General features: G+C 42.8%; 1 protein-coding gene across 2 annotated transcripts in view; it reads left to right on the top strand.

Annotated features, from left to right (window-relative positions):
* ENAH (ENAH actin regulator) overlaps positions 1 to 8,314 on the top strand; it is a 72,020-nt gene extending 63,706 nt beyond the window's left edge. For both annotated transcript variants that reach the window (XM_040430561.1, XM_040430559.1), the window contains 2 exons: positions 354 to 411; positions 5,509 to 8,314. In XM_040430561.1, coding sequence (XP_040286495.1) covers positions 354 to 411; positions 5,509 to 5,546 — 96 coding nt within the window. In that variant the 3' untranslated portion in view covers positions 5,547 to 8,314. The remainder of the gene's footprint in view (positions 1 to 353; positions 412 to 5,508) is intronic.
* Positions 8,315 to 11,598: the final 3,284 nt, after the last annotated feature.

The following is an 11,598-nucleotide window of genomic DNA, read 5'->3' on the forward strand; positions in this document are numbered from 1 at the left end:
TTTTTGTGTTTAAGAGCAGACTACTCGGGTTTCTTGTCCCTGCTGAGCAAGGGTCTTGATTTTTGTTTGAAATATATGTTTTTTGGGGAGGTTATTTTGAACGTAAAAACTGTAGCATTTCCTGCTGTGATGCGCCATATGCAACAGTGAAGCGTCAGGCCAGGTGATCTGTTTTAAAGCAACCGTACAATCCCCGAAACGTCTCCTACAAGTGTCATACTGTTACCTGCCACTCAGATTGCCATGTTTGATCCTGTGCCGCCAATTGCTAGTTTTTCTGGGAGATGTTTGTGACTGTTCAGTTAAATATATGCACTTTTTTTTTTTTTTTTTTTTTCCTTCTCTCCTATCAGGATATTTTAGAAGAGATGAGAAAAGAACTAGCAAAACTGAAAGAAGAGCTCATTGACGGTACGTACCTAAAAAAGAGCGCAGTCATTTCATTCACACATTTGTCCGTACACTGAAACCCCTGTTATCCAGCATCCAAAAAGGGAGATGGTCAGACTGAGCAGAGAGAAAGTGTCATGGCAGCACTTAAAGAGGACCTTTCACCTGTATAAACTATGGTAACTGAGTATGCTGACATGTAGAGCGGCGCCCGGGGATCTCACTGCACTTACTATTATCCCCGGGCGCCGCTCCGTTCTCCCGTTATAGGCTCCGGTACCTTTGCTTCTTAAGTTATAGTAGCCGGTGTCTGCCCTTGTCCTGTGGGCGTCTCCTTCTCCTAGGCTGCAGCGCTGGCCAATCGCAGCGCACAGCTCACAGGCTGGGAGAAAAAAACCTCCCAGGCTGTGAGCTGTGCGCTGCAATTGGCCAGCGCTGCAGCCTAGGAGAAGGAGACGCCCACAGGACAAGGGCAGACACCGGCTACTATAACTTAAGAAGCAAAGGTACCGGAGCCTATAACGGGAGAACGGAGCGGCGCCCGGGGATAATAGTAAGTGCAGTGAGATCCCCGGGCGCCGCTCTACATGGCAGCATACTCAGTTACCATAGTTTATACAGGTGAAAGGTCCTCTTTAAAGGGGTTTTTCAGGATAGGCCCTTATTATCTGATAGGGAAGGGTCCGACCCCTGGCACCACCGCCTGGACACTGTTTGAAGAGGCCAGGGAGCACCTCGTCCTAGACCAGTGACATCATTTTCATCGGTCACATGGTGTGGGTGTAGCTCAGTCCCATTCAAGTAAATGGTCGTTAGCTACGATACCAAGCAAAGCCGCTATACAGTGTACGGTGCGGAGTAGCTGCAGTGCTTACTGGAGTGCCGTGACGTCTTCAAGCAGCTAATTGGGCAGGGTGCTTCATTCTTCTCCTCCCACTTCTTAAAACTCAATGTGGAGAAAACTGAATTCTTCTCTTCCCTCCATGTCACTCAGCCCCCCCTACCTGACCTCTCCATTACAGGTAACAGCGCCATGCTCTCTCAAGTCTCCTGCCTGGTAATAACATTGGATTCTGCCCTGTCCTTCAACCCCTCACCTCCACCCGCCGATTTCAACTAAAGAACATCTCTTGTATTTGCTACTTCCTCACCCCCGAGTCAAGTAAAATGCTAGTGTATGCCCTTGTCATCTCCCGCCTGGACTACTGCAACATCCTCCTCTGTGGCCTCCCATCTAGCGCACTCACACCCCTCCAATCTATAACTCCTCTGTCCGCTTAATCCACCTCTCTCCCCGTTACTCCTCTGCCAATCCTTTCACTGGCCCTCCATTGCCCAGCGAATTCAGTGCAAGATATTAACTCCATATAAGTCGGTCCACATCCAGTCTCCTCCTTACATCTCTAACCTGCTTCTCAGATACATCCCCACACGTAATCTCTGATCCTCACAGGACCTCCTTCACTCGATCGTGTACAAGATTTCACTCCTCTCCCTTCTCTGCGACTCTCTACCCCAACACATCAGACTCTCTCTTAATGGCACTTTCATTTAAATAACAATGATATTGATGACCATTCCTGAGGATGTCATCAGTATCTTACACTCAGAAAATCCCTTTAAATGGGTATTCCCATCACATACAATGGGGAGATATCGCTAGGGTATGCCCCCATTGTTTGATAGGTACAAGGAGAATGGAGCGGGGAGAGCTGTGGCTGGAGGACCCCGGGTTTCCTGGGGTCCATCCACCACCAAGCGCTGCTCCCATACAAGTAAATGGGAGCGCACCGCGCACGTGCAGCCCCTGCTCCCATTCATCTCTATGGGGCAGACGGAAATAGCCGAGCCATCGCTCGGCTATTTTCGGCGGCCCCATTGAAATGAATGGAGGGCGGCTGTGCACGCGCAGTTCGCCCTCCATTCATCTTCCCGCTCCGCTCCCGTTGTAGGTGCGGGTCCCAGAGGTGTTACCCACACCTATCAGACAATGGGGGCATATCCTAGGGATATGCCCACATTGTATGTGATGGTAAAACCCCTTTAAGCACCCTTGCTTTCTTTGCACTCAGAACTAATTGTTGTGATCATCTTGTTTAACCCCTTCCCGACATATAAGTTAATAGTACGTCATGGCGGCAAGTGCGCGCCCAATCAATGCAGGCTCCCGGCAGTCCCTGATAGCCGGGCCCCTGCTGTATCCGCCGGCGCTGCTGTGGCGGGTACCCGATGGGTGAGAAGGCACCCCAATGCCGTGCAGAGGCTGCCCAATGCCTTGCATGGCATCGGGGCCTGCCTTCTATGGGGGCCGAGGAGATCAAGCCCCAGGCTTGTCTCCTAGGCAACCTGTTAGTGTATTACTCTGTGTAACAGATGTATTGTAATGCATTGCAGAGGGGATCAGTCCCTCAATCAGTCCCTCAAAAGTCCCAGAGTGAGACACTATATATATATATATATATATATATATATATATATATTTTTGTGTTTTTAATTAAAAAAAAAGAAATTCCCCTTTCGCCTGATTTTATAATAGAAAAAATACACATTAGGTATTACCGCATCCTTAACGACCGGCTCTATAAATATATCACATAATACACCCTGTCCGATAAACATCATAAAAAAAAGCCCCAAATTTTTTTTTTTTCATCTTACATCACAAAAAGTGCAAAACCAAGTGATCAAAATGGCGTATGTCCCACAAAATAGTACCAATAAGTCACCTCATCCCGCAAAAAATGAACCCCTACATAAGAAAATCGCTCAAAAAAAAAAACAAAAAACTATAGCTCTCAGAACATGGAGACATTAAAACATCATTTTTTTGTTTAAAAAATGCTATTGTGTTTAAAGTGAAATAAATTAAAAAATATATACCTATTAGGTATTGCCACGTCCGTAACGATCTGCTCTATAAAAATGTCAGGTGAATGCTGTAAAAAAAAAAAAAAACTGTGCCAAAACAACCAATTTTTTGGTCACCTTGCCCCTTTATGTGTAATAATGAATGATCAAAAAAAAGCATATGTACCCAAAAATGGTACCAATAAACGTCAACTCTTCCTGCAAAAAACGAACCTCTGCACAAGACTATCGGCAGAAAAATAAAAAAAATATGGCGTTTAGAAAATGGAGACACAAACATATATATATTTTTTTTTCAAAAATGTTTTATTACGGTATATAAAACTGAAACAAACAAAGAAATTAGACATATTTGATATCATTGCGTCTGTAACAACCTGCTCTATAAAAATAGCACATGATCTACCCCGTCGGAAGAATGTTGTAAAAAATAAAAACTGTGCCAAAACAGCCATTTTTGGGTTACCTTGCCTCACAAAAAACATAATATAGAGCAATTAAAAATCATATGTACTCCAAAATAGTACCAATAAAACTGGCACCTTATCCCCTAGTTTACAAAATGGGGTCACTGTAAGGGTGGATCAGGGGGGCTTCAAATGGGACATGACATCTAAAAACCAGTTCAGCAAAATATGCCTATAAAAACTATATGGCGCTTCTTTCCTTCTGCTCCCTGCCCCGTGCCCTTACATCACTTTGTGACCATATGTGTGGTGTTTATGTAAACCAGAATCAGGGTAATTAATATTGAGTTTTGTTTGACTGTTAACCCTCTGTGTTAAAGAAAAAAAATGGATTACAATGTAAAATCTGTCAGAAAAGTGAAATTTTGAAATTGTATCTCCATTTTCCTTTAATTCTTGTGGAATACGTAAGGGTTAACAAAGTTTTTAAAATCGGTTTTGAGTAACTTGAGGGGTGTAGTTTCTACAATGGGTTCATTTTATGAGGGCTTCCACTATGTAGGCCCCAAAAAGTTACTTCAGACCTGAACTGGTCCTTAAAAAGTTGGTTTTGGAAATTTTCTTATATCTTAAAGGGTTTCTATCACTTCGTATGACATAATTAGCTGTCAGACACTAGCGATCTGCTAGTGTCTGCTCTGGCCAACCATCCTAATATAATCACTTGTGGGGCAGCGGTTTTGCTAAAAAACTAACTTTTATAAATATGCTAATGAGCCTCTAGGTGCTATGTGGGCGTCATTAGCACCTAGAGGCTCCGTCTACCTTCATACACGGCCGCCGCCCAGCGCGTCCCTCCAGCCCGCCCATCTCCTGATGAATGCGATCCTCCGTGTGACGCAGCGGCCGAATTCTCGCGCATGCGCCGTGCGCGGCTGTATTCGGCGCATTTGAGATGTCTGAGCTCGGAGCGGTCAGACATTCAATGCGCATGCGCCGAATACAGCCGCGCACGGCGCATGCGCATTGAATGTCTGACCGCTCCGAGCTCACATCTCAAATGCGCCGAATACAGCCGCGCACGGCGCATGCGTGAGAATTCGGCCGCTGCGTCACACGGAGGAGGACATGGGCGGGCTGGAGGGACGCGCTGGGCGGCGGCTGTGTATGAAGGTAGACGGAGCCTCTAGGTGCTAATGACGCCCACATAGCACCTAGAGGCTCATTAGCATATTTATAAAAGTTAGTTTTTTAGCAAAACCGCTGCCCCACAAGTGATTATAGTAGGATGGTTGGCCAGAGCAGACACTAGCAGATCGCTAGTGTCTGACAGCTAATTATGTCATACGAAGTGATAGAAACCCTTTAAGGAATGATTCTAAAATTCTAAGCCTTCTAATGTCCATAAAAAAATTAAATGACATTTACGAAATGTTGCCAACATAAAGTAGACATATGGGGAATGTTAAGTAATAAATATTTTAGGAGGTATCACTTTCTATTTTAAAAGCAGAGAAATCAAAATTTTGAAAATTGTGAATTTTAATGATTTTTTTTTTGTAAATTAGATTTTTTTTCATAAATAAAGGTAAAATATATTGACTAAAATTTGACTATCATGAAGTACAATGTGTCAGGAGAAAACAATCTCAGAATGACTAATGATTAATAAGTGTTCCAAAGTTATTACCACATAGTGACACATGTCAGATTAGCAAAAAAATGGCCTGCACAGGAGGGCAAAAACTGGCCTGGGGTAGAAGGGGTTAACGATAAGACATTTCACGTACCGTCTCATGGTTTTCTAACGTACGTGTTTTTGTTTTTCTTCCTCCTATTTTAGCCATCCGGCAAGAGCTCGGAAAATCAAACAGTACATAGAAAAGACTGAAGGGAGGCGACGCAGTGCCCTGATTAGAAAGGACTTCTCCTTTTTTTCTAAGATGTTTTAAAGGAAGTCTGAGAATCCTGCAACCTGGGAACCGCAAATAAAGACCTTTCAGAAACTTCAGTTTTGGATGTATACAGAATCTCTCCTGGTTTTCTGCCTTTAAATTTCCCCCTTCTTGCACCTCAAGAGTGATGGTCTTTAAAAAAAACAAAAAAAAAAAAACACACTGAACAATTATGCAGAAGTTCCTATTTCCTGATTATTTTTAATATTTTTCTCCTGTCCAATGAGCTGGCATATATACGAGAATCCAACCACCTCAAAAAGAAAAGCATTGCCCTTCAATAACGTATTCCAGAGGAGAGAAGTGTCGAGTCAAGCAAGTTATCCGATCGTTGACTGCAAGTGTAACTCAGGTTCGTCTTCCTAGGATATCTGATCATTTTTTGGTTTTTGAAGCACCCACACCGTGTAGACTATCGCTACATTCTGGGCACCACACTCATATATATATATATATTTTCTTTTAAGTTATTCTCGGGGAAGCCCAGTCACCGGCCCGATATTTAGGAGACGTTAGGGTCAGGGGCGTAGTGTTGCACCTTGAGAACGTTTTAATTTTCTACCTAATTTTTTTGATACTTTGGCAGAGGGCAACTTGTGTTTGTCGTTTTGTTGACGAGAAGACAAGCCAAGTGTCTGTGACGGGCGTGAAAGAATAGGGAAAGCCTTTCTTAAGTTAACGCTTCTACCAAATCAGAAAACCAGAAACCCATTAGCGCTATGATTAGAGATTTACTTTACCGTGCATGCGGAGAAAAATATTGTAGGATCCTCAGCACCTAGAAAAATTTAAAAAGTGCATGTCCAGATAGCGGGCTGTCCCAGACCTCTCCATTATCTAAGATAAGCTTCTCTTGGCCATCTTCTTGTAACCTTCTTCTCCATGATGACCTGGCTTTACGTTCTGCCCTTTCGTTCATGACTCTGATGACGGATTGGATGGTACTGAGGTTTTTCTATGCCGGAAGGGAAAGTTAGTCTGGAATTTGAAGGTTCCTGCAGTTGAAGGAAGTCACCAGCTAAAGTGACTCTGGTGGGATGTCTGATTCAAGAAGGACGTTGGTAATGTTGGAAGTCTTGGTTGGAATTGTGCCATACTGACATGGAACCTCTGAGATCCTATGGATATATGGGATATTACTGCAGCTCATAAAATAGGAAACCTTCCCCTAGCAAGTGCTGGACACCAAAGCAAGATGCCTCTACAAGCTTGGAAGATATGGACCTCGATCTACTATGTTGTACCGAAGGCCATAGATATTCCAAACCGAAAAAAAAAAAGATTCAACCAGTATCTCAATGTGCAAGCTGCCACTATTACCCCTCTCCCATCCTCCTAAAAAAATAAAATAAACTGCCGTGCATGGTAGGAAGTAATGGAACTGTGGACTATTTGGGACAGGCTTGTCCAGGACCGGCTCACGTGAGGATTTGTCATCCACTATCTGTTCATTTCTGTGGACATTTCCGCTGTAAGAGTTCAGCCAATGTATGTGATCCCACGGGTCATTTCCTTCAGCTCCCTGACTAAAGCCAACATTTTGTTACGACGACGATCAGTCCAAAGTATATGAACAACCCATGACGGGGAGGACGGTCCCGCCCCGTGTTTTTGAATGATACCGGTTTTATGCACTATGCGTTTTTGTGCCTTGGTCTAAAAAAAAAAAGGAGAAAAAAAAAAGAAACCTGATCTTTCAGTTCTAGAGTAATCAATTGTCTTTCCATCTTGCATTCACATCTCATGTGATATATCAGTTACTTTTTAGTTCCCCCCTCCAAAATGTTCTTGCAGTACCCCCATATTCTCATATCTGCTAACACTAAAGGATAGCCACCAGTTATTACTAGATCATTAGAGATTTCCGTAATATAAATTATAGAGGGTGGTTTTTTGTTTTCTTTAAAAAAAAAAAATCTAAAATTTTCTAGCTTAATTTTTATTAAAAATCTAATTTAAAAAAAAAAAATTGCTGGAAATGATAATCATTTCAAGGGGGTTATGTCTTTTTGTTTGTGTTGGGTGTCTTACAAAGTTTTGAGATATCCCGCCTGCTCTGTGCGAGCTTTCTTTAGCAACACTGTGACCTAAGCTGTGTGATATATATATCTACACAATATACCCAAAGGGGGGTAAAAATCATCAATTGCAATGAAACTGAATGTATAAAATCTGTGTGCTGGTGCTGAAATCTCTCCTTCAGTCATCCCGGTCATGTTACATGTGTCTCATGTGAAGCAGGAGTCGGAATCCTCTTATGAACGTCACCTGCCCGTGCTTCTTGTTTTTACCACATTATTTTTTTTTCTTTTTCATGTCATCTCTATTTTTTACCATTGTTGCATTTTAAATTTACTACATGCTAACTTTTTTTGTTTTTGTTTGAGCAAATGAAATAAAATTGCAATATTAAGTGTTGCTACCATTGGTCTGGTGAAGGCTTCTAATCTTTGGACTGCGGGGAAAAAAACATTTTCAGACAGGTTATCTTGAATGTGACTTTAAACAAAAAAAAAAAAAAAATGGAAAAAAAAAATTGCTGAATGCCCTATAAATAACTTTATGGTATCTCTTCTTGGAGGGTTTACATACGCTATCATTATTTTTCTAATTTTGAAGATACATTTTACCAGTATTGAATACGCTCCGATAATGTAAGAATATGTAATATGTATAAATGAAGACTGTATATAATCGCACTTGTCGTGGTTTATCTTAAAACTGGATTTTTAGCAAAAAAAATAAATAAAAAAAATGGGTTGATGGTGTATGAGAAACAAGTTAAATGGGTTTCTCGGAAAGTGATCACGTGTTGCTAGGATATGCCATCACTTTATAATTGGAGAGGATCTTACCCGATCCTGGCTATGCAGGAAACATTGAGATTAATGGGGTGTGCCACGGTGCAGAGGAAAACAGGGGAAAAAAAACACAGCTCTGATCATAGGGATTCCAGAGGTTGGACCGCTACCCGATCATCAAGTCATGGCAATGTGAGGTAGGAAACCCACTTTAATATGAAGCAACAATGTAAAAAGCCACAGCTCAAAGCCCCTTCCTTCACAAACGAGACACCTTCTACCCCAAATGGGCTGACTGTGCTGATGTGGTTCATGTAGGCAAGTCCATAGCCAAGAGAAGTCTGCCAAGGCTTTGCCGTAAATCTTTCCTGCAGGTGCCACTAGGGGGAAATCGTATGAACTTCCTGAAGACGCATTTACTTCTGAGTTCGATGGTGCTAGCTGACATTCCTATACAGTGAGCTCCCCCTAGTGGTGACTGCAGACGGCTAAAATATTAGAATTTATAGGGGAAAATGTCTATAAAATGGTTTAGCATGGTGTAAATAAAAACAAAACAATTCTCCTGTTTGAGGCTGCCTGGCCCCTTCCTGCAGCAGAAACAAAGTCCCGACACAGACGTGACCACTGCAGCCAATTATATACATATATATTATATACATATATATTCCTCACCTTCTAGCTCTCCGGAATAACCTTGTGCCTGCCCTACAGGGGCTGTAAATGTTCCAAAATCTCCTCAGTCACCTATAAATATCCATCTAGAGCAGGGATCAGCAACCACCAGCACTCCAGGTGCTGTGAAACTACAACTCCTAGCCTGCTCCTATCCAAGCAGGTGTGCATGATGGGAGATGTAGTTTCACACCTGCTTGGCTGAACTCCCACCGAAGTGAAAGGAGCATGCTAGTAGTTGTAGTTTCACAACAGCTTCAGGTTGCTGATCCCTGGTCTGGAGTAATAGTGTATAGAAGATGGGAGGGGGGATGCAGCTTCTCTGTGACACACATCATGCTGTGGGAGGGGGCAGATGTATGGAGTGTTGAGCACCAAATTCACATTCGGAGGAGTTTGTCCGCTCTGCATACATGGAGAGAAAAGATGTGCATTCACAGAGATGGGGAAAAGGCAGAACAGCACAGGTCAGACTCATTCTGTCTGCACTACATTGCCTCACAACCTGGAATTAACATAGATTGTTTGAGGATTTGCATCATGTAGTTTACAGAACATGCCCTATTCTGCCACAGATGTACGTTAGAGATTATCCCCTGATTGGTTGTGAGTGATAGCCCCTGTACAAGCAATGGTAGATAGCTGAACTCACTAATATCTCCAGATATAGGCACCAGTTGCATGTGAAGATCCAGTGAGGAGAATACAATGGTGAAGCTTTGATCATTTATTGATTTGCCTTGAAAACAAATGCAGGGAAATGAGGGTACGCTGGGAGGATATTAGAGGTCAAAAAGAATAGCTCTCACCAGCTTGAAGGTCTGCCACAAAGAGGAAGTACGGAGGACCTTACAGAGGATGTGATGTCACAAAAGAGGGAGGAGAGCAATGCAATGGAAATTTACATAACACACTATAAATGGTATTATAAGAATAACCACAGGGTGGCAGCGTTACACAACATAGTAAATGATAAGATAATGCAAACACAATTGTAGAATACAAGAATAAAGGCTGGAACAGCACACTCCCCGTCTGAAATCCTTGGATTTCACTATATATGCAACTACAAAATGTCCTTGAAATGTTGGAACCTGAAAGACAAAAAACAAACAAAAGAACATACTGGAAATGGTGAACTGGAACAGTCCAACGCCTTGAGTCTTCTGGTTGCCAGGAATAAAGTTCCTCAAGTAAAGAATAATTTCTCTACAGGTAAGAGGAGAACAATCTCAGATGCAGGCCTGATAAAGGATTTGGGATGGCCTTGTTTTGCGATGGTCACTTCCACCTTGCGAGCTTTGCCATCTTCACTGATGAAGACCTTTGAGATGAGTCCCATGGGCCAGGAGTTTCTTTCCATGTTCTGGTCTTTCATGAGTACAAGATCTCCTATCTGTAAGTTTGGCTTGACCTGTTGCCACTTTCTACGTGCTTGCAGAAGCGTTAAGTACTCTTTTTTTTCCACCTGCTCCAGAAACAGTTGGCCAGATGTTGAACGTGCTTCCACTGTTTCACATATATGTTACTAGAAGAAGACTCTTCAGGTGGATTAGGAACAGATCCAAACTTCTGAGTGAGAAGAGTTGCTGGAGTAAGAATGGCAGGGGATTCTGGATCCATAGATACAGGTACAAGAGGTCTTGAGTTGACAATAGCGGATACCTCAGCCAGGAAGGTAGTCAAAGTCTCATGGGTGAGCCTTGAGAAGTTTGAGTCCATCAGCATACAGTCCAATATTTTGCGGGTGATGCCTATCATTCTTTCCCATGAACCGCCCATATGAGAGGCATGCGGGGGGTTAAAGATCCATGTACAACCATTATTGGCTAAGTAGTCTTGAACTGGTTTAGAGTCAATTTGCAACTCTCGACAGGCTCCTATGAAGTTGGTTCCACAGTCAGATCTTTTTTGCTTTACTGGTCCTCTGATGGCGAGGAATCGTCTTAAAGCATTGATGAAGCTAGAAGCGTCCATGGATTCTATTGCTTCAATGTGTATAGCACGTACACTTAAGCATGTAAACAACACTGCCCATCGTTTGCTTTCTGCATGACCACCTCTGGTCTTACGTGCAGTGACTGTCCATGGCCCAAAAACGTCCAGACCAACATAAGTGAACGGTGGTTCGGTGCTTGTCCTATCAACTGGCAAATCAGACTTTTGTTGATGTTGTAATTTTCCTCTCGCCTTGCGACAGTTAATGCAATGGTGAATAATATGAGCAACCTGTCTTTTTGCTCCCACTATCCAAAGACCTGCGGCTCTTAAAGCTCCCTCAGTGAAATGTCCTTGATGCTGGACTCTTTCATGATAATGCCGTATCAGCAATGTAGTAACGTGGTGTTTGGCAGGAATAATGAGGGGATTCATTTCTGCAATCTCTAGCTTAGCCTTGTTTAGGCGACCACCAACTCTCAGCATGCCACGATCATCAATTACTGGTTTCAAGTTGACAATGGGGCTGCCTTTTGGTATATCTTGCTTGTCATGTATACATTT

This window comes from Bufo bufo, chromosome 4 (genome assembly GCF_905171765.1).
Source record: "Bufo bufo chromosome 4, aBufBuf1.1, whole genome shotgun sequence".
NCBI classification, from domain to species: domain Eukaryota; kingdom Metazoa; phylum Chordata; class Amphibia; order Anura; family Bufonidae; genus Bufo; species Bufo bufo.